This window comes from Episyrphus balteatus, chromosome 4, assembly GCF_945859705.1.
Source record: "Episyrphus balteatus chromosome 4, idEpiBalt1.1, whole genome shotgun sequence".
Taxonomy (NCBI): domain Eukaryota; kingdom Metazoa; phylum Arthropoda; class Insecta; order Diptera; family Syrphidae; genus Episyrphus; species Episyrphus balteatus.
In genome coordinates, this window is record NC_079137.1 from 57,196,450 (window position 1) to 57,221,066 (window position 24,617).

A 24,617-nucleotide genomic window follows, 5' to 3' on the forward strand; every position below is an offset into this window, starting at 1 on the left:
ATAATGTTAGTCCCTGTTAAAAAGTTCCTATCTTTCAACTTGTTTATAGGAATTAAACTGAATTAAAGTGGTTTTCATTAACATTTTTTTTTTTTTTTAATATTACTTTTACCCAACTTCCAAAGCCCAAATATGCATATAACCCCAAAAAGCTCCTTGGTTAATGTTTTGACGAAAAGAAACAAAACATTGCATATTTTTATGTAATAATAAATGTATTTCAAATACAAATAATTTTAACAAATAAACTTAACAATTAATATAATAGGTATAAATTCTTATATAGTTTTTTTTTTACGGCAGCCACAAAACAATATAATTAATATATTTATTATTTCTAAAACAACTATAGGTACACGCACAAGCTTGCTAAATTAAACTCTATGACACTTCACAGCACTATATGATAGTAGATTCTCAATGAAAAAATAAAAGAAAATTTAAATAAAAATTCTAACTAAAAATTAAAGAGATTTCTTTTTGGCATTCTACTTGAATAATTTCTGTAAGGAATCTTCATTTAAAGCAATAGCCATCATAATAATACCCCCAACTAATATTCCTGCAACTTGAATCAAAGAATTCTTCAAGTTTTTCTTTCCCTCCATTGACATTGCTGGTATTAAATCAGCAAAAGCTATGTAAAGGAATGACCCAGCTGTAGCTGCATAAATCCATTGAGTCATATTTGTATGGACTCCTGCAATTAACAATCCAATAGCCATTCCAACAAAACTTAACACCGATGAGGCTATATTGAGTAGAACTGCTCGTCGAATGCTCATTCCAGTTTGAAGGAGCAAAGCAAAGTCACCCAATTCGTGTGGCAATTCATGGCAAAGAACGGCAAAGGCTGTAGCTAGACCTGTAACTGGATCACTGGCAAAAGCGGCACCAATAGCTAGACCATCGGTCAAATTGTGAAGACCATCTCCGAGGATTACCATGAATGCAATTGGAGTTAAAGGTCTTGATCCATCTTTCTTATCTTTTTTCAGCTCATCAAGCATTACATTGATTTCTCTTGATTCAGGATTGGTTGCAGGAACTTCAACAGGAGGTGGACTTTCTGTATGTCCATGAGAATGACCATGACTTGAATTGTCTCCTTTAAGAAGTGGTAATAGTGTTTCTAAAATGTACATAAAAACTGCTGTAATAAATGCACAAGCACAAATCCAAACTGGACCACTGTGATCGTGACTTTCTTCGTTATTTGATGATTTTGGAGATGATGATTGAGATTCAGAGTGATTGGCTGCTAAAGCGTGTGGAATTAAATGCATTAAGGCATCTCCACTCAGAGTGCCAACAGCAACGGCAACGAGAAATTTTAAGATCTCTTGGTAAGCAATGGTTTTCATCAATGGAACGAGAAGAATTCCTAGAAGACCACATGCTGATAGAATAAAGATTGATCCAGATGCATAGATCCAAGCTGTAATGAAAATAACGAAGACACTTTTAGTAAATTATTTGAATTTGAAACAGCTTGTATACGAGATAATACTGATTGGTTTCTTAAAACTTATATTTATTGGAATATACAGTAGTTAATCTTTAATCCTGAGAACGTCATTTCTTAGCTTTAACACTTTAACAGACGAAGAGGGAGAACTAGTTTTCTAGATCGAAGATCAAAACTATAAGTTTAAAACTTATTTCCTGAAAATTATGTTTTTTGATTCATGACAGGTTTTAAGAAGCAAAATAAGCCATATAAAAAACTTAAAAATTTTTTTTTTCGAAAAATTTATTAAAAAATAATAATTGTTTTCAAAAAATTGATTTTTCAAAAAAAAAAATTAAATTGTTTTTATAAAAAAAAAATTCGTTGTTTATGAGAAAATATTGAAAAAATTATATGTTTTTATTTCAAAAACTTTATACCTGCGTATATATTAGGGTGGGTCAAAAAAATCGAAATTCTTTTTTTTGATTTGGTACTCCGAAAAATCGATTATTAGACAGTAGACACCTCTAGAATGTACACACCAAATATGAGCTCTTAATATTAATGGGAAGGTCCTCCGCTTCGCAGTTTTCCATTTTTACATCAAGCTTCTACTAAAAAAAAATAATTTTTTTTTAAATCGAATTTTTAGCAAATTTCTTTACATATTCTTGTAAGAAATTGAACGCTCTACAAAAAAGGCCTTGTTCACTTTTTTCGTTTATCTAACCGTCTAATAGATATTTGAGGTCAAAAAATCGCGAAAATCTTTAAAAATTCGTTTTTTGTTCTTAATTTTGTAACAAATTGAAAAATTATAATAATCAAACTCGCAAGACATATTTTTGTAGGAAATAGATTGTTCCACAAAAAAGGTCTTATTAACTTTTTTCATTAATCTAACCATTATAGGGGGAAGTGGTCACCCTTCGTACACGGTCACCCTTCGTACAGTGAGCTTAAAACAAAAACTAAACGGTATTCAAACACGTGCTTACTAGTGTGCATAGACATAGTAGGCGCCGAGCTGCTAGATAAATTTTGAATCCTAAGTGCAACGAATTCGGTCGCCACAAGACTTTTAGTGTTTTTTAGTGCTCTGAGTAATTTTTTTATGTACATTTGATGTCATGTTGTGTTTAAGTTAAGTATGTTTTTGGCTAAACAGTAATGAAGAATTGTTGATTAAAGTGTTAAATTTGTGTTTTAATTATAAATATTGCAAAATCTCAGTACATTTTTTCAAAAATCAATTTTTCTGCATTATGTACAGCTTGGGGAGCGTTCGTACAGTCAAACATGGGGCACATTCGTACGCATACGTATGCCCGCCAGTAAATTTTCTTGAGCAGATAACAATCAAAACACGGAGTTACAGTTTTATTGAAATGAAATTTAAACCTCTATAATAAGTTTTTCGCATTCTATAGTAAATTAAGGTTGGTATTTTTATATATGTAAATAATAATTTGTTTCAGAATCGTCGAATCGCGAAAAATTAAGTTTTTTATTTGTTTTTGTTTTTTTCTGAGTCAAGTTCAATTAATTAATAAATTAATAAGTAATTAAATGTTTTAAAACTCAAATTTGGCATTTAACAAATCAAAAGTTAGTCAAATTAACGTTTTAAATATCCTGTACGAATGTACCCCATGTGCTGTACGAAGGTACCCCACGGGTGGGGAGGATTCGTACAAAAATCTAATCCCAGTAAAATGGCTATAACTATTTAAGCCTTTGACTTAAAAGTGTCAAATTTTTTTGTAAAGTGTAATAATATACATATTACAAATAAAGTCCATTTTCTCGAAGCTGGAGTGAGTAAATAAATAACTAAAAAAAAATAAGTAAAAACTGTACGAAGGGTGACCACTTCCCCCTAAAGATATTCGAGGTCAAAGTTGAAAAAAATTATAAAAACATTATTTACTTCGCAAAATTTTCTAATTCACTGAAAATTCATTATTTTCAAATTCGAAAGATATATTCTTGTAGGGGCTTAAGCGTTCTACAAAATCATAATGCATACGAGTCATAAGAAAACTACTGAAATCAGTGGCCATTGGTTTGGATACGAATATCTTCTAAACGTTTAAAGCAATCAATTTGATTCCAAAGAATTTTTTATAGATCGTTTAAGCCCCTAAAAGAATTCTAATTTGAAAATAATGAATTTTCAGTGAATTAGAAAATTTTGCGAAGTAAAAAATGTTTTTATAATTTTTTTCAACTTTGACCTCGAATATCTTTATAATGGTTAGATTAATGAAAAAAGTTAATAAGACTTTTTTTGTGGAAAAATCTATTTCCTAAAAGAATATGTCTTGCGAGTTTGATTATTATAATTTTTCAATTTGTTACAAAATTAAGAACAAAAAACGAATTTTTAAAGATTTTCGCGATTTTTTGACCTCAAATATCTATTAGACGGTTAGATAAACGAAAAAAGTGCACAAGGCCTTTTTTGTAGAGCGTTCAATTTCCTATAAGAATATGTAAAGAAATTTGCTAAAAAGTCGATTTAAAAAATAAATGATTTTTTTCTAGTAGAAGCTTGATGTAAAAATGGAAAATTGCGAAGCGGTGGACCTTCTCATTAATATTAAGAGCTCATATTTGATGTGTATATTCTAGAGGTGTCTAGCAATCGATTTTTTGGAGTACCGAATCAAAAAAAAGAATTTTGATTTTTTTGACCCACCCTATTATATATACTGTTAGATCTTTTTTGAGAAAAAAATCCTTTTCTGAGAAAAAAATCTTTTCCATTTTAGTCATAGGACAAGAACCGTTTATTTTTGTCATAAACCAAAAGTTTAATTCACTTTGAAAGAATAACTTTTTTGATTTTTTTTGCCAGTTATTGTACTTATCAAAACAAAATTTTTGGTTTAAAACCCAATTTTGTAGCTCCCACACTTTTAAAAATATACAAGGTTTTGTTTAAAAAGTTAGCCCAAAAGTAAAAAAAAAAATTTTTTTGCATAAATTTGAAGTAACCTAAACTCATAAATGAAACACTTAAACCTAAAAAAAATAATGGGAGAGCTACAAATTTAAATTTTGCTCAGTTTATTAGCTTTTAATTTGCTATAGTTTTGAGCAATAAAAAAATATATATTTCCTAAGCTAACTTCGGTTTTATTTCACAGGAATTTTGAAAAAAAAAAGAAAATGTTACGGTTAAATGCATTTAAAAAGCTACAAATTATTTCAGATTTTGTCCTCTAATTTCCGACATATTTTTGCGGAAAATTGGGCAACTCAAAAATCGTGATGTTGACTACAGTGTTTTGGTTTGCGCAACAAATTAGCATTTAATTATCTACAATTGCTGATATTATTTTTTTTTTATACTACCACAAAGTGTCCATCAAAGTAAGAGACGTTTTTTAAACGGTACCTGTCATAGAACCGCTTTTTTATTTGAATTGCTTCCAAACGAATGATTCAGATTTAACTAAATTTTGTATGTAAACAACTTATATCAACAATTATATTATAAATTAATTTTGAAAAATCAAACTTTTGAAAACGGGACATTGTTTTTTAATGTTCTACAATTTATATATTTACATTTTTGGCGTGTGCTGCACCGTTATCAAGATATCGATCAAATATCTGCCTGGACCTTGTACATCCCATACATTTTTTTAGGTATTGCAATTTTCTAAAAAAAAAAAACAGTTCTAACGATTTCGAATAAATTTGGAGTACGTTTCAGCTATTCTAACAAAACTGCAGAATAAGATTTTCTCAAATATTGGGATAGTTGAAATATGGACTTGCCGTTTCAGCAAAAAATAAAATTTTCTTCTCTGATAGCCGAGTTACTGTCAAAAAAAAAAAACATTTAATCCCTTTTTCAAAATGGCATTGTCTCGATGTCTATCAGAAATTTTTGTTGAAACTTCAAGATAGGTTTTTTTCAAGCATCCCCTAGGTCACATCAAAAATTTAGATTTCTCGGTTTATTTGTATTTCCAAATGTTTATATAATTTGGAAAATTAAAAACTTCAAAAAATATAACGAATCGAGAAGTTAAAACGTAAGTAAATGGTTCTCCACGACCTTTCATTTGGAATTCGTTCCCTTTCATATTTAACTTTATTTATGGTATCAACTGACAAAATTTTGTTTTCTATACAAATTTGTTAACTTACCATTTAAAAGAAAATCATCTCTATCCTGCATACTGGCTAGTGTAACTGGCTGCATACAAACTTGTTGATCAATTTGTGTTAACAATGCTGGACAAAGCTTCATAAATCCCACAGGTGTAAGTTTGACCGTATTTATAAATTCATTGTATTCATGTTCGGAATCATGATCATCGTCATCATTGTCAGCATTGTCTCGATGTCTATCTGAATTCAAGGTTTTATAAAGTTTCCTTTTGTGAAGATCATCATGATCGATGACAAGGCGGAGTAATGACTTCGGTGAAAGGCATACGTTTGAATTAGAATGTTCAGCTAGAAAAAAAAATTGAAAAAAATATGTTATTATTTATTTGACGTTGCTTTAATAAAAATGATTATTATTATTATTTAAATTAATTTTTTATAAATTTTAATACAAAATAACACCACGTTAGCATCATCACGCACGAACAGCTAAACAATTGCCGTGACAAGAATAAATTAAACTTTTTAAGTCACATTCATTCACATCGTACCCTTAATTTTTGTTTAGTTTTTTAATTATTATTTTTGATTTATTTTTATTAAGTGTAGTCTGAGCCTTAATTAGAAAACATGGATTACCGTTCACACCATAAATTTAATTTTGTAAAAGTTTCCGGGATACAAAAAAATTTGTTGTTTGATTTACAAAATATTTGTATCATACATTTATTTAATATAAATAGAATAAAATAATTAAGTCAGGATGTCTACCGGAACAATATAAGCACACGCTTTGAATATACTCGCACATAATAAATTATTTCGACATCTAAATGAGCCAAATAGCTAGCTTACAAAAATTAACATCTTATTTATGGGAGATTGATAGATACTATAAATCTATTATCATTTATTTTATTATTATCATATTGACATAGTCATGTCAGTTTTTTATTTTTAAAGTGACAGTAACGAGATTTAACAAATTGCGCTTTGATGACAGGTGGTGCTGTCAATCAAAAAATGAATTTAAAGCGATATGGCTAAATATTTTATTAGAAAGCCTTGGTCGATCATTGAACTTATAAAAAGCCATTAATCTTGCTAAAATATTTTTGTTAATGTAAATATTTATGAAAGTTTTTGCAAACATTTAGGTATGCAATATGTTTTTATTATTTAAGAGCAGAATTTGAAGTACACAAGAATTATTAAAAATTGCTGTTTAAAAATTTAGCAAATTTATATAGTCTGGTGACCTTGTCGTTTCTGTGAAGGAAGCCAAGGCTTTAAATCTGGCAATTCTGATTTTTGTCAGGGTTGTGTAAGCTTATGGCCCAAAAGCTAATCGTCTCCGTAAGCTTAATTGTTTCGGAAATTTTGCTTTTTCTTTTAATTTTTGTCTAAATCGAGTATTTTTTTAATACAAGTTGCCCAGGCAGTTTGTAATTTTGGCATTTTAAAAGAGATCTATCATTTTAGTCAAATGTGAACAAAAATGCAAACCACTTAAGCGATTTATCTTAAACTTGGTGTTTTGAAAAATTTCCTTGAAGGGAAATTGAAATTTTATTTTTAGGACCAAAATTAACGGTAGATGCCATATGACCAAAATGAAACAAACTCAATTTTTTGAAAAACGGCAACAAAGATTGTGATTTAAAAAGATCTGTAGGCTATTGCGAATAAGGTCCTACTTTAGAAATCAAACATATTTGTTGAACTTTTATTAACGGTCCATAAAACGGAAAAATTTTCTTGATTTTCAAAAATCAGGGACCGCTTTCAACAATAATGTACGAAAACGATTTAGTAACTGTAACTTGAAAAACAAAATAATTATTCAAAAATATCAATTTTTGATTTTTTATAGATTAACTATTTTAGGAAATGTTTTTTATATATATATATTTTCTTACATTTCTAATAATATTAATGATAAAATTAAATTAAAATTTTCTATTCATCAACTACACAAAATGGCGATATTAAATCAGAGATAAAGTTAAATTGTATTATTTGAAAGGCGAATATAGTGTAAGCTTTTGCAAAATTATTTCTAATGAAATCACAATCGCTAGGGGTCGCTAAATATATGATTTTCTGTCTACTGTAGTTTATAACTGTTCACGTCAAGTTAAATAAAATGATTGGCTTAAGTATATAGAATTTAGATTTCCTAAAATAGTGCTGCGTGTTAGGGTGGGTCAAAAAAACGGTTTTTTTTCGAATTTCAAATCAAGGTGCCCAGCCAAGTTCTCTAGCAACTTTGGCACTACACCCTTATTTACAAGAAACAACTCAGGCCGTTTTCGACCCCCCTGTAACTTCCACACCAAAGATGCTAGAAATTTCAAACTCGCTACATTTGTTGAGCTGGTCAAAAAGAAACCAAAATTCAGCCTCCTACGATGAGTAGTTTCTGAGATATAGGGCTTCAAAAATAGCAAAAACCGTAACTGACTCACTGACTCACTGATTCACTGACTCACTGTCAGATCATCAAAATTATGGAGAACTTGCCGATATCGTAGAAACTTTAAATTTTACACGGTGATAGGACTTGTGGTGTATACAAAGGAAAAAATCGAAAATTTGAGAATTTCAATTCAGGGGGCGTGGCATCCGCCCATTTCCGCTGAATTTTCATCAAATATTATAGAGCACTTCTGATTATCGTAGAATCTTAAAATTTGGTAGAACGGTAGAGCTGGTAGTTTATACAAAGGAAAAAATTTAAAATTTGAGAATTTCAGCCAAGTTTGGGTTCAAATTTGTATCAATAAAATTTTGATTGTTTACTTGGCAATTTTTGAAATAACTTTAAAAATCGATGATTAAAAGAAAATTGTCAAGAGAACAATCAAAATTTTATTGATACTAATTTGAACCCAAACTTTAGAACTTGGTACACTTTTACATCTCAGTACTTTTTGTGCCAGCATAATTTCAACATAGGAGAACTTGGCTCTTTTTTTAACAGTATGTTTTTGTTGTGATCCTTATAACACGGAAAAGTTGCGAATGTCGAAGACTAAGAAGCTTTAAGAAATAATCAAAGTCGGTTAGTATCTTGTGCCTTGAGTTCAACTCTAAAGCTTGAAAAAAAAAATTCAAAAATTGTATTTTTAGAAAAAAAATGACCACCTTAGACAACTCTTTTATGAGCTAAATATTAAGTAGAAATTAAAATTTTTCAAATTGGGTAAATTCTTTCGGACTCTGGCGTTTTGAAATTTGTTGAAATAATGCTGAATTCCTGTTTTTGAGATACTTTTTCATTTTTATATAGTATTTTCTAAATTTTAACTTGTTTTTATTTATTATTTATTATTTATTATTTTTACAAAAAAAAAAGAAATAAAAATTAAGTTAGCACACTTTTTACTTCTTCCCTATTTATTTTCATAAAAACATAGTTGGAAAAAATATAACACAAAAGATTTTTAAGTACTCTCGCAAAAACAAGAAAATTGGCAATCTGAAATCCCAGAATACAGAAAACAAAGAATTTGAGTTTTAAGAATTTTTAGGTGTCCGGATTTTGAATTTTCGTCATTTTGGGTTTTCGGAATTTTGTGTTTTGTTATTCTTGGCTTTTGGAATTCTGGATTTGATGATTTATTTAAATTTTAGTCCTCTTCCAGATCCGAAGGGTTCACTGAGTCTGATGTTAGTTCGAGTATAGGAGTTTTTTTTTTCAGCACGCAAAGAAGGTAAGTATTACTTAACATGCAATAATGGAAGAGTAAAGTTGGGTATTATAGTATACCATGATTCTTTTTGCGAATTTGTAATTCAAGTCTGTGGTACATTGTTTTTGACAACAACCAGTCCATTTGAGTTTAAACCACCAAAGAGTGAAGAAAGCTGTGAAATTTTTGAAATTTGTTTTCGATTTTTACCAATGTTCTACATTTGTGGTCGAAAACTGAGGATATTGTTGGGTAATAAGAATAAACAAATTAGATCTACCGAGCACTTCCACCTAAAATTTTATTATCAATATGTACATATGTAGATGTAGGTACATTTTGGAATCCTTAATTATTCCTCACAACCATCATAGTAAAACAAATTCAATTTTTTGTCATATCGTAGTAAAAATTATATCTGATTTTCATTGAATTGCCAAGCCTTCAAAATGCATCAGTCAACGTTTGATACCTTGAGCTAATTATTTCTTTAAAAAGGAAAGTTTAAATATAAACTATTTTTACCCTGACCTTCAGAAGAAAACTAGGTACCGAAACTATAGCTAAACTGACCTTGGTTATACTGACAATTATTATTTGTTTTTCCAAAGTTCAAGGTAAACATTTATTCAAAATGATAAGATCTAGCAAAACAAAACGTAAAATGTTTTGCGACAAATTGAAATAATTTAAGCATCAATTTATTATTTATTGTTGACGGCACAAAATGGAAATGTAAATTTACTTTACTTTTTTTTATTGAACTTGTCAATGGAAGAGCGAGCACTATGATTAGTACTCTCGGATTATAATGATAATACAACATAATTTGCAATGTGTTTATTTTTTTTTTTTTTTTGTACCTCAAAATCATTTAAACAGAAATATCAATGTCAAAGTTTTGTAATAACAAAAAAGATAGAGGTGAAATATGAACTTGTGCGTTGACAGACTAAGAGGCACGAGCTAAACTTAATTATGGTTGATTTCATAAGGCTAGAAGAGACATTTTCAACTTACCATGATCTCTTGGATGTCTATGCAATGGATCATGCATTTCCCTGAATTCCTTGCTTTCGATATCGTTTTTCTTCGATAAGTTTTCCTCATTTTCGATATCATCGATAACATCTCTATCAGCTGATATCGATGAAGCTGTTGTCGTTGTTAATTGTTCGGTTTTCTTATGAGTCTTCACTAAAGCATCTTTTTTAATAGTTCCATGTGTAACAACTCTTACATCTTCTTCCTCCATTAAAGGAGGTAATAATGTATCTTCTTCTTCTATTACATTATTAAATTCATCAATTTTTATAAAGTCGGAAATTTTATAACCACCAGGATGATGTTCGTCAATGGTATGGGTTGGACTAAACTCAAGTTCTCCAAGTCCCAAATTGTACATTAAATGTTCTAGACCCTATTAAAAAAAAAAAAAAAAATGAAGAAGAAAAAAAAAAAACAATTTAGAAAAAGTGATGAAACGTGTAAGAAATATTTAAATTGTTTAACAAAAAATCTAAGATAAGCGAGAGTACACGTTTTGCACATAAATTCAGTCTTTTTTTTTAATGTTTTATTAAGTCAAAAGATAGCTATCTTTTGTATGAATTCCTACTAAATTTTTGACAAAGGAGATACATTTTTGTCATATTTAAATAAAATTGATAGAAACTTTTTATTTGTCTTTCCAACAAATCGTGTTTTAAAGTTATTTACTTTTTTAAAAGTTTAGGATACCTTTGCTAATTGAGGATAATGTTTATAAACAAAGATTCAAACATAGCTATTGTTCATAAGAAACAGAAGATATTGTGTGGTCAGGTGATGTCTAGTGATAATTTGGGAACATGCGTGTTTGATTACAATATAATTATTGTCACAGGTGCTTACTAAAAAAATTAAAGAAAAGCTTCAAGGAACCTTTTTTTTCATTTTTTTTTTTTTTTTGTTTAATAAATGCAAACTTAAAAAAATATTTAGATTTTTAATTTACTCTGCTAATTAGCAACTGGAAAAAAAACGCTCATCAAATAGATATTTTCTTAATTGATGCTATTCATCAATTAAATGAAAACAAAGCAAAATTTTAATCGAAAGCAGACCTTGAATATTGTGTAGTGCAATTATTGTGAACCCAGGTGATGATTTGGAAAAATATCTGCTATTAGGCCACATCATAAAATTGAAAAAGGAGCAATACTTTTTTTTAGTTCTTATAACAATCATAAAATACTATGCAAGAAAAATCATATGTAATTTGTACAGGTGCAAATTAGATTCTGTTCTAATTTTCTTACTTTAAGTCGTTTGTTTAAACAAATTTATAATATTTTAAGTCTTATTGTCTATCAGATTGAACTGGGAACGGGTCGTTATTCTGTATTCCAAAATTCTGTATGACCAAAATTCTGTATCTGAAGAAAAAATTCTGTATGAACATAATTCTGTATTCCATTATTCTGCTTTTCTATTATTCTGTATTTCAAAATTCTGTAAATCCAAAATTCTGTTTTTCAAAATTCTGCAAATCCTTTATTCTGCTTTTAAAAATTCTGTAATTCTAAATCTCTACATTAAAACATGTCCCTCAAGTAAGCAGAGCAAGTACCCCAAAATTATATCAAGTGCTCCCCTACTTTTGGAAAAACTTAATGTTCTGCTAACTCGATTTAAAGTTAGCAGAGCAATTACCAGAAAATGCCTTAAACTGTTAGTAAAAAAATCGGGTTTGGTTTAATATTTAGGTGCCAAACAAAAATTCCAAAAAAATTTTTTTTTTTACAAAAATAATTTATTTTTTTTTAATTATCTTAAATAATTAAGTGCTTTGAGTTAAGTACCCGATTTTCGAAAAAAATTTCCGAGATTTTCCATTAAAAAAAATATTTTCATTTTCCATACAAATTCATGTTCTACTAAATTGAATTTGTTTTTTTTTTTCAAAAAATTCCATTTTTTCTAAAAAATTGGACTTAAATAATTGAATGTTCGACTAATTTGAATTAAGCGCTCCATTTTCCGATAAGTTTTCCGAGATTTTCATGTTCTGCTGGCTTGAATTTCATTTTTCTCAAAAAATTCAATTTTTTTCGACAAAATTCGAATGGAGTTATTAAGTGCATGACTAATTTGAGTTAAGTACCTACCCTATTTTCCGAAAAATTTTCCGAGATTTTATATTAAAAATATATTTCATTTTCCATGTTTTTTTTTGTAAGTTGTTCTTTCTTCGTTATTAAACATAAAACCATCGACACACAATTTATCCTTTCCTTTATTAGGTTTTACTAATTTAATATTTTCCATTTTTCTGAATTCATTTTATATCACGATTAACTCATAACACTTAACTTAAGCTGTCAAACGCAAACTGCTTCAAGGTTCTGCATAGAAAATATCAAAAATCTGTACTAAAAAATTCTGTAAATGATATAAGAAAAATTGATTTGATAATGAAAAAAGTGCGCACTTTTTTCATTATCAAAACAATTTTTCTTTTATCATTTACAGAATTTTGGAGTACAGAATTTCGGAATGCAGAATTTTGAAATCCAGAATTTTGTGTTTACAGAATTTTAGAATACAGAATTTTGAATTTACAGAATTTTAAAATACAGAGTTTTGAATTTACAGAATTTTGGAATACAGAATTTTGGAATCCGAATTTTGGCCCATACAGAATTTCGACCCCAACCCGATTGAACTTGCTGATTTAAATGAAAAGTTGTGCATGTTTTACAGTATTCTTCTCAATAGTTAAAAAACAAATTCCTGATTTAATTTTAATTGAAGCATCAGAAAAAAAATCTTGAGAGATAGAACTCTTAATTCTTACCGCAAAGTATCTTAACTCGTGTTAAAAAAAGAGCTATTCAAAATCTATGGTTCTTCTCATAAACTAATACCGAGAACTCTAGAACGATTTGAAAAGACTTCGAATTAGTATGCTTCTGTGAAAAAATGATTTGGAACCAATTTAAATGCAAGCAATTGTTGCGCTAACTGATACTGAAGAGATAGGAAGAATTCACTAAGAAATATATTCGATTTTACGTTAAAAATAGAATATTTTGTAAAGTTATCCATTTTTTGTAGACAATATGGAAATCAAGAAACCTCGTAAGTCCATTTTTAAAAATTGTTCAGGAGAGCAATTTCTAATTTTCAATTTTGTACTAGCTCTATACATTTTTCATGTCTAATTTTGTCTCTTTTGGTCGTTACAAAGAATCTAATTTTTTTAAATTATCATTAACACGAGTGTTTCATAAATCATCGCAAACAATTTTCTTATGATATAACAAAAATATCATCCCTTAAATTTTCCATACCTATCTTATTCAGAGATATTGGAAATTGGAAAAAAGTAAAAAAAAAAATTGAATTGAATATTTATGAAACAAAATTTTGCAAATTGTAGAATACACGATTTCGTTCCTATTAAATACGAATTCAATTTGATATGGAATTGCAAATAAGTTCGTTGTATTTAAACAGAGAAAAATCTTTTTAAATAATGAGTATTTTTATTAAAATAAACGGATACCATTCTTTAAAAAATGCACTAGAAATGGAAAAAATGTCTTTTTAATTCAATGTGCATATTTATTAACCTTAGAAGATTTTCTTAAAAAAAAATAAAATCATTTAAAAAAGGTGTAAATCTTCTTAAATACCAAAAAGTGTACATATTTTTTGTTGTGAGATGCATTGTTTTTAAATGCGACAGCGAGTTGTAATTAATAACGTGGCTGCAGTTTATCATACTTTTTTTAATGACAAAACTATCGTATAAAAAAACTATTCGAATGAAAATAGTAACTAAATGAATGAATGAATGAATATTTTAAAACTATCGATAGTTTGATAATTTTTATTTGATAGTTCCCATCACAAATACTTATCTCCAACAGAGAGATAACTTTATGGTAAAGCATTCGCCAAAGTGACCCCAGAGTTGTAAAATCGACCCAAGGGGATGCCAATTTTTTTTTTTTTAATTAAAATCTCTTTACATAAAAAAAATTTTGTTTTTTAAATTTAATTTAAATAATCTTTAAAATTAACACACTCAAGAAATCAAGAAGATTTTTACACTTAATTTAAGACGAAATAGGTCTTCTAACAAAAAACCATGCAGAAATCTTCTTAATTTAAACCGTGTGTTGTTCAAATTAATAATATCATAAATCACAAATGTTTCTAAAATTGTACAAATTTTTGGGGACTTTTCACAAGTCGATTTCTGCCGTGTGGAGAAGCTTTTCGACTCGTGTGAACGTAAGTCGCAGGCGACTAAAGTGACATTACCCATAGAAACATCGTGCGGCTAAAATTGACCCGTGACCTATTTATTTATTTGATCTTATTTTGTAAGAATCTATTTAAATAACTGTTCCTCTATCTGTACGTGACGTTCTTTTCGTTTTTTTTTTTACTTAAAAAAATAAGTTGGAAGTTCAATTTTATGAGTTTGTTGAAAATTAAATACTTATAAAATCGATAGAAATTACTTCAAACCCTACTAACACTTTTGCTTCCATTATTCCTTTCAGAAGCAACAATTGCATCTGTAAAGCTTTATAACACCAAAATTGTTTGTCGGGAATGAAACATAATGTACAATAACAAAGCTGATTTAACTGTGCATGGTTGCATATTTGTCTGTATGTTGCATTGGAATGCATTCAATAATATTCAAGAAACTTTTAAGTATAAACGGTCACTATGGCGTATGCGTAACCTTTTTTCGAATTTTTTATTTGACAGATTTTGTGACTCAAAGGAAGTGCTATTTAAAGTTTGGTAAGGTTGTATTTTATAATAAAAAAATGAAAAAAAAATCGCCAAAAATAAAATACGAAACACTGTTATTGGCAACAATATCACTGTCCATAGTTTCAATAGTTTTCTCCATAGAAAACGTAGTTTAGACAAGAAACTTTTCAAATCAATCTCATAGTTCAATTTTAATCCATCATATTTGAAATATTCCAAAGGTATGGAACAACTTTTAAAAAATAAAAACAGGCATAAACAATACAGTACAGTATTAATATAATACCCATATTTAATACTAAATTTTTATATGCACAACATTTCCTCTTATGTCACATTCTATCACACTGTTTACAGTTATTTTTAAAACAAACTGCAAGTTAATTAACAAAACAACGTAATATTACTATATTCCCGCCATAAAAGAAATTATATTCTCAATTAGTATAAAGTCAACAACATTTTCTACTATTTTTCTCTTTTATATTTTTTTTTTTATTAAGACGTGACAAAAATCTTAATAAAATCGTAAATCGTGTAGGTAATTAGGCTACAAAAGAATGATTTAAATTTATTTATTCACTTTTTTCTTATCTTTTGAACTGAAAACAACAGGAAGAATTTTGTAAAAGATTTAATTTTATTGCGTTAACAACTAACATTTACATTAGAATTTAATTCCAATTTAGAGCATGAGTTTAATTAAAATAAAATAAATATAAATAAACAAAAAATTTACAACAAAATACAATTTGTTAGAAATGTCAGTTAAATATAAGATGTCTTTTAGGTGCAGCTATAAAATACGTGCAACAATTGTTTCTAGTACAATCAGATCTAGTGTATCTATCTCTAAAGGAAATGCGTTTTTTTTTTTCAAAGTTATGTAGACATAACTAAAATACACACCCTTGTGACATTGTTATGGCATCTCAGTTAAGTTACGAAATCTATTTAATACTCTAATAGAATTTATAATTAACAAATAGTATTTTTTATCTAAAGGGATATTAACTTTATCTTTATATCAAAACTAGCTATCAAGTGATAAATTATTTAGGGTAGAAATTTCAGTTGTCAACAAAGATTTTAACTCTTTTTAAGGTAGGGTAGGGTTTTTTTTTATTTTTTAATAGAATTTTATATGACGAAATTTTAAGGGAACTTCAAATTAAGTCCATTAAAAATGTGCCAAAAAGAAATGCGACCAAATTTTCAAATTTGGTTTTCAAAAGCGAACAATTACCGAATTAGTTAAGGAAAGATTTCAAAAATAAAATTCTACAATACAATTCTTAAAAAATAAATACTTCAATACAATTTTATCAATTTTTTATTCATAAACTTAAAGACATCAATTATGTCGTTTCAACGGTTCAAAGAACTCGTTGTTCACATAAGCAAATCGAACAGTTCAACTGACCTTCACAACTTGATGCAGTTTTGCAATTTTTGCTTCTTGTGAAATTCATCTAGGCCTTAGCAAAAAAAAAAAAAAACAACAACCTGCAACTTTTCATTGTTTTTTAATTGCAAAATTTCTTCGCTCTGCTGAACTCTCTAACAATGTTTGTGTGTCATTTCCAACTAAAAAAAAAACATAACAGACCTTAAATTAATGGAAAATAAAAATACCCATAAATATTTGTTATAAAAATACTTAACTATATCTAGTCTAGTTAGTATTTTTTTTTTTTATTTTTTGTTAAATTTTTTGTAAACAAAAAACAGAAAATATTTGTGCATTTATTTTCTTTTCCTTATTTTCATTAATATTTACTACACGTATTGTTAGTATTATTATATTGTTGACAGTTTTAACTTGTTTTGAGATGCATTTTAAAGATTAACAAAAAAATTAAAGATCAACAAATAATAATAAACTTTTAATTTAGACATAGATAGTAGTTATAGTAAATGATTCATCATTGTGATTTTTTTTTTAATAAAGAATTAAAATCAAATCAATTGACAATAAAATGGTCAGGTACCTATATTATTAAAATAAAGGCTTTTGAAAAAAAAAAACTATTGGAATATGAAAATTATTTTTTTTTTTAATGGAGCGTCTAATTAAATACCAACATTAAAAATACGATCATGCCAGAAATTGGATTTTTTTCCTATGGTGAAAATTTAATTTTTTAGATATGAGTACAAGATGTTATATTGCTGACGCAGCTATTTTTTTATAACAGTTATTAAGTTTACTAAGAAAAGAACTCATACACATCAGATATCCATATTTTTGTTTTTCTTTCCTATTTTTATTTCCTTGAACTTAAATAAAATTATCTTAATCAAAGTAACACTTGCTTCTGCGAAGAGATTAACATTTTTGCTAAGCAAACTGCATATCATAAATCTTTAAGAAGAGTTTAAGCAAATGATGAGTCGAGAAAGCAGTTAAATGAGTGATAAGTTTTTTTTGTATTTATTAATTAAATGAGCAAATATAATTTAATACACTTTTGTTTGTGTTCCTATCTTTTCTAGAAGAATTGAATATATTTAGGAAACAAGAAATTGAATAACAAGTTTGATTTACTATTTTTTTTTATCAAAAATAAAATCATATAGCATCACGAATGCAGACACAAATAAAAACAAACTTAATCTTTGATATTTTTTTTCTGATAAAACAATTTTGGAAATTACTAGACTGTTATTCATCACACTAAGAAAATCAAAAATAACACAACAAATTTAGTTTTAACTATTTTGGAATATTTTTTTCAGCGAAGAAGTTATCTTGTAAAAAAAAGCTCATAAATGATAGTAAAATAAAAAACATTATTCAGTTGTTGGTTTTGAAAGTAGAACAAATCAATTTTTATTTTAAAAAATACTACACGTGTTGGTTGTAATAATTTGTTTGTTAAAAAATCATCATTAAATTGTACTTAATGATACCTATCATTAATGATATGGTTTTAATTTTATTTTGTTTATCATTTTTCAGAGTCAACGCCTCGTTTAAGAAAAAACAAATAACATAATTATTCGCATATAAAACCTTATTACTCTCAAATAAAACGTTGTTTTAATTCTGAAATATCAATTTGACTTCCTAATAAACCAATTTTATTAACACTTCTTCAGAATAAGAATTTGTATAATGAATTTGGAGGTTTACATTTATTTTTCTCAAAATTTCAATCTATGTAATTCGTAATTCAAGTACAAAATAGTTTGCGATTTATAAAAAGAATTTGAAATAAATGTAATAAAAAATTACATTCATATTATTTATGCATATTATACATAAGTTCTTCGACCTAAGTTGATGTTAGTCTTTTGTACGTTTTTTTGTTCCTTAAACAAAATTGTTCATATAACTACATATATTTTCCTTAAAATGCATAAGAACAGCGAGTATATTGGGGTTTGCCGAAAAATGTTCGTCAAACCTAGAAAAAAATCGATCATCCTGAGACAACTTTTTTTTCGTTGACTACAATTTAAGGAAAAAAAGTCCTTAGATGTGTCTCCAAAATACACAATTTAAAAAAATAGAAACATATGAAAAATTAGTTAAATAAAATGCACGACTGGGGTCTCACGTACTTGCTCTTGCAGCTCAAAGCACTTTTATGTTAGTCTACTTGTATATTTTAAAAGCTGGATCTAAATTTTAAAAAAATTGATATTGGGGAAGAGCCGACATTTAGGGCAAAATTTTGTTAAATGAAAAAAATTTTTTTTTGTTATTTGAATTTGAATTCCATAAAAATCATCTGTACCAAATTTGAAGAAAATCCGTCCACCCGTTTAGGCTGTGGAAATGTGTACAGATGGACGCACAACCGCACAGACGCACAGACGCACGGACGGAATTGTGGGACCCACTTTTTCGGAATTCTCCATCATCGTAATGTTAGTTTTGATTAAAACCTCAATTTTTTTTTTCGACACGAAACCAATACTTGCCCTATAGAGCAAGTAAAAAACGCATGTAAAATAGTGGGGATGTTGGGAGACAAAACATGAAAATATATTCCACAAAATCTATCACAGTCCATTTCGAGCGAATTGATATGTTTTTACACTTAAAAATGTTAAGGATTAGTTCTTAAACTATCTCACATTCTGTACTTATCAGTGATCAATTTGCTTTCCTTCATTTCAAAGTACAAGTTATGATTTGATGTATTTAAATGATATGTACATTAGGGTGGGTCAAAAAAATCGAAATTCTTTTTTTTTTTTATTTGGTACTCCGAAAAATCGATTGCCCCCTCTAGAATATACACACCAAATATGAGCTCTTTATATTAATGGGAAGGTCCTCCGCTTTGCAATTTTCGGTTTTTACATCAAGCTTTCAACTAAAAATAATAATAATAAGCGTTCAATTTCCTACAAGAATATGAAAAGAAATTTGCTAAAAAGTCAATTAATAAAAAAATTATTTTTTTTTTGTAGAAAGCTTGATGTAAAAATGGAAAATTGCAAAGCAGAGGACCTTCCCATTAATATAAAGAGCTCATATTTGGTGTGTATATTCTAGACGTGTCTAGCAATCGATTTTTCGGAGTACCAAATCAAAAAAAAAATTTCGATTTTTTTTGACCCACCCTAATGTACATACATAAATTCAATTGACTATTGAATGTAAGAAATACATTTTCGGTTAAAGTTTTTTTTTTTTTACTGGCAGATAGCGCATTTAGGAAACTCCACATCGCACCATTTGAAAAATATTTGCCCTTTTAAAATTTGATTAAAATGTTAAAAATACTACGGAATCAAGAATAAATGAATTAATAGCTTTATTTTCCATGGAATGTTTTGTTTAACAAAGTCTAAAAAAAAAATTATGTCTGTTTGCAATCTTTTATACTTGAACAACCAAAATACCATTGTAATAGCATCTGCATCGCTCCAGGCTACGATCCTTTTCAAAATGTATCATTGATAATATTGTCTAATTAATAAGAAATACGTAAAATCGTTTTTTTTGGCACTTGACAAACCCCATTCAATAGTATAGGAATACCAAGCAGTGATAGTTTAGGCTCAAAGACAAGACAAAAATTAATTGTTTTTGTCCTTGGAAGAGAACTACGACAAAAAAAAATGGTGATAACACTCTTGAATTTGCTGTCCATCGGTTCAATTTTAATAGAGCAATTTTTTTAAAAATTTTAATTTGAATAAAAAAATTCTATTTTTATGGAATACTAGCTGACCCGGCGGACTTCGTTCCGCCATTTCTTGTATTTATTTCCAATTTTCGACTTTGTAATAAACAAAAAAAAGGGGATTAAAACTTTAAAAGTTTGTAAAATGAGTCTAAAAATATTCACTTTTAAACTTTTAGCAAAAAGTAGCCTAAGTAAAATGCTCACTACATGCACTACAATGCTGCACCACACAAAATTTCACAATGCAAAGTTATTAACTCTTTCAAACGTTTTTTCCATAAATATTTCAATACGGCTTGTTACGGCACTTTAAAAAATCAGCGTTTTGCAAATACACCCTATTATCAATATCGCACTTTAACGGCTCTTAATAAATTTGAATAATGTGTATGCTATTTAGCCTGCCCTTTCTTACGCCCATTTTTACTCGACTTTAGAAAATATTTTGATCTCTCTTTTTGGTACCTACATATAGTTAAATTTTTTCGTAAAGCATGTGCGAGTCAGCGGAAATATGCTAACCCATAATGTGCATGAGCGTGGTTCGCTCAACTGGTTCGCTCGGCAAGCTATTCCTACGCTATGAAAAGCATGGCGTTATGTGAATTTCTCAAAATTGATTGTAAGCAACATGGATGCAATGGAGAGAATCAATTTAATTGTCTCTTAATAAAAACAAAAAAAAACATATACTTTATTTTCTCATGCTATAAATCAATTTTTTCTATGACAACCTATAATTAATTTTAGATCATGTGAAAGCCTATTATTTCACCTTTCACATGACGTTTTAATGATATTTCTACGATGCCTACAAAAAAAGTAGGAATTTTTTAAAGCCAACCATATCAAAAGTTCAAACTGAGATTACGGTACTTCCCACACTGGTCACCACCACTGGTGGCTGGTCATGATCAACCGATCTATACAGGTGTTTTTAGGTATTTCTCAAGTTTTTGATTTAACATTATGTAGCTTGTAGTTGATGTACGGCTATGTGCGATATGTGCGATCAAATGAAAGGTAATATCATCAAGATGCTCAATAAAGTTAAATACAATTTTTATGTGCTCTCAATCAAAAGATGTGACGTGTTGAAAAATAGAACTTTATTTTACCGTTATTCAAGATTGTGTTTACATTTTGATACAAATATACAATTATAGTCTTGCTTATTATCTATCTACACAGTAAATTTCATTCATTTATATGTTGAAGAAAAAAAGATAAAAATAAAAAACAGTTAAAAACGGCCAAAAAAATTGGAACAAAAAAACTTGTTTTTCCCGTTATTCGGTCAAAAATCATTTTAAAAATTCAATTATTTGCACATGCATGCGTATAATTAAAACCCATATGTCCTATTAATTTAAAATTTTTCGCAGTTTTTTAAAAATTCTTTGTTTTTTTCAAAAATTCATATTTAAAAGTACAGGGTCTATGAAAAAAATCCGTATGAGACGCCTATTTTTTTTTAGTATCTTTCTAATGGTGTAATTCAAATTTCTGTACAAAATTTTGCCTATCTGTAATTAATCTTTTGTCGAAGGTATATCACATGTTTTGACTGCAAAAAACCCTTAACAACTTAATTTTGAATTTTTTTAGAATTTTTTCATTACCTTTTCCAAACAAACAATAAATGTATCTATCAATTTAAAAAAATCAGATCTCTAAAACTTACCGTTTAGAAAATAGCCTCTTTTTTCAATGTACTGTTACCCCTATTTACCCTATAAAATCATCAATTTTTTTTGTAATAAACTTTCTACTCTTATTCCTCTTTTATTAAAAAAAAATTAAAGAAAATCAGACAACCGGTTTGGCCGGTTAGCGAACGTACACAAAACCAAACTTTAATTTACTATATATAAGAATATCACATCAGCCACCCATACAGTAGGTCCCAGTGTGCACCAGTGTATGAAGTTAGCAAAATAGTGAACTGACCAATATCATTAACATTACCATCATTAATGGCATCACGAAGTTAAAAGTAGGTACTCCTCAGAATTGAACTTCTTTTGATCAAAAAAAATAGAATTTAATCGTTCTTTTTTTGCATACATACCTAAATACATATCCACAGCATGACACAACAAAATCTGATTAAATTCATGTTTGCGAACTATTAACATGTACGCAAATGTTGTCAAAATCAGGCCTTAAACGATAAAAATTATTTTGAAAGCCTGTCTAATAAATTTGTTTACAAATTAGGCTTAGTTTTTTTTTTTTTAAGTGAGAGTGTTTTTTTACTCGTACAAATTGACAGCTATGTAAAGATGCGAGAAAAGGTATTATTTTTTTTGTATACAAACCATCTACACATTAATACCTTTCAAACAAAAAAAAAATTACCAAAATCGGACCAGCCAAACGCGAGTTTATCGGCCACACACACTAAATGAACTCATTTTTATATATAAGATTTTCACATTTTTTCGACAGTGGCAAGTCATTGATTTTAAGGTTCGATTACAGTGAAATTTTAAACTTTCCATGTACCAATTAGAAAGACCTTTACAAATATAGGTAGGTATTTTTAAGAGCTTTGTGCTTAACCATAGGAAAGTATGACCATGCGTCGCCGATTGCACCGATTAAAGTATTAATTATAAGGTAAGTAGATGCAGCACAAAATGCATAAAACGCATCAAAATAACTTGAAACTTAACTTGAAAACTGTTTGTTTAACTCTTTGACTTAAATAAAATAAGATTTTTGAAATTGTAATTTTTATTCTTTTGCTACAAAATGACACGCACAGAGGAAATGGAAAATACTACCAGAATATTAATTTTACATAATGATATTTCTATAATCACACATACGATTTTGAAAAAAAAAACTTCAAATTTTGTAAAAAGCAGCCTTCAGCTTTGATTTGACACCAGTCTAAAGGCTGTACGCATCTGGCCTCAGCCCCATATAATTTTGTCTTATCATCTTTTTTTCAGAAAAATTTCTAACTTTTAAATGTTTTTAAAGAATTTGTGTACCAATAGAGCTGAGGTTACGCTGAAGTTATAGAAAATTTTATCTTTTTACTGATTTTTACTAACAAAAATTCAAAAAAAAATTGTCGGTTTTTTTGGTCACCATTTAATTGGCACTCAGGTCTTTCAAAAACTGCCAGCTTGGTTTTATACTATCAATATCGATCTATCCAAACAATATACCTAAAAATTAGTTCGTTTCAATTTTTGTGACTTAAGGAATTTTTTTTTGTTTCAGGTAACTAACTATCTTTAAATGAATGAATTACACTCTGATAGCTCATTACTTAAAACTATTACTATTTTTAGCTTGAATCACAATTTTGATTACCCATTCAATTTGCTACACTTAGTTTGCTGTTTCTTCAAATGCATTTTATGGTGAAAGGGAAATTATATCAAAACAGTTATTTTCGTTTTCCCCATATTTTTCCTTCAACTTTCTCCAGTGCATGTTATGAATATTTCATAACTATTTATTAAGATCATATACAAAACAGGAACACATTATTCATATCACACTTTTAAAAAATTAAGTGCTAACAACTTTGACCCACCAAAAGCAATCCATGTCCATCGTTTAAATTCGCAATTAGATAAATATATATAAAAAAAAGCGGAACATTACACTTAAACAAATACGATATCATCGCAAAAGATCTCAAATCCCAGACACTGTGAAAATAAATACAATAGTATCTTTTGCCATCTTTTTAAATCTTTTTTTTTTTGTATTATTTTGATTCACAAGTAAGAAAGACTAGAAGATGTGATTATCACTCTTTGCATGACAATCGTGTGTGTGTGTGTGTGCTATGCAATCTTTTCTCTTTCCTCTACGAAAACATCGTAGACATAATTTTCAAATTAATTTTGATTGAAAGTAAATGTTTTTCTAAACAAGATACGGATATTAAAATATGTATTTTTAAAATTCCAACTACTTAAAATAATAAAATTAAATTAAATATGTTTTAGTATGTTTTTTTTAATGAAGGTTTACCAACCTCAAATGACATTGTTCCACCGCTGCCATATTTATTAAATAAATGCGCCAAATAACGATTGTATTTCTTCGAACCATTACACTGTTCAAAATTGATACTTAGCAAAAGTACACAACAAACAATCGATACAATTGACAATCGCAAATTTGCCATTTTTTCAATTTTTTTTAAATTTAACGTTCTTAAAAATTAAAAAAAAACTGATCACTTTTAACTTAAAAAAAAAAACTTTAAAGTGATCCTTAATTTTTTGTTTACAAAATCAATCTCTTAAAAAACCAATTTAGATACACGTTTTTTTTTTTTTTGTTCGATTATTATTATTATCACCAAACAACCGAGCACACGACCATGTATCTCAAAGATACGAATTACGATGCGACGACTTATAACTTAATGTCGCAGAG

The 24,617-nt window shown here is 28.1% G+C and overlaps 1 protein-coding gene across 1 annotated transcript; it reads right to left on the reverse strand.

The window, feature by feature from the left end:
• Positions 1 to 189: 189 nt before the first annotated feature.
• On the reverse strand, positions 190 to 24,449 carry LOC129918701 (zinc transporter ZIP10). The gene is made up of 4 exons (XM_055999401.1): positions 24,211 to 24,449; positions 10,297 to 10,696; positions 5,618 to 5,929; positions 190 to 1,438 (listed from the first exon to the last, which is right to left on the reverse strand). Exons 1-4 carry the CDS (start codon positions 24,361 to 24,363, stop codon positions 489 to 491), a joined length of 1,815 nt encoding a protein of 604 aa, XP_055855376.1. The 5' UTR covers positions 24,364 to 24,449; the 3' UTR covers positions 190 to 488.
• Between the last annotated feature and the right edge of the window lie 168 nt (positions 24,450 to 24,617).

What these genes read in the sequence shown, in the direction of transcription:
- LOC129918701 (XM_055999401.1), bottom strand. Translation starts at nt 24,363, where the DNA reads ATGGCAAATTTGCGATTGTCAATTGTATCGATTGTTTGTTGTGTACTT. An exon ending in TAGACATCCAAGAGATCATG is followed by an intron (nt 5,930 to 10,296) that starts GTAAGTTGAAAA and finishes TTTTTTTTCTAG; the next exon opens with CTGAACATTCTAATTCAAAC. An exon ending in AGATGATTTTCTTTTAAATG is followed by an intron (nt 1,439 to 5,617) that starts GTAAGTTAACAA and finishes TTTTCATTACAG; the next exon opens with CTTGGATCTATGCATCTGGA.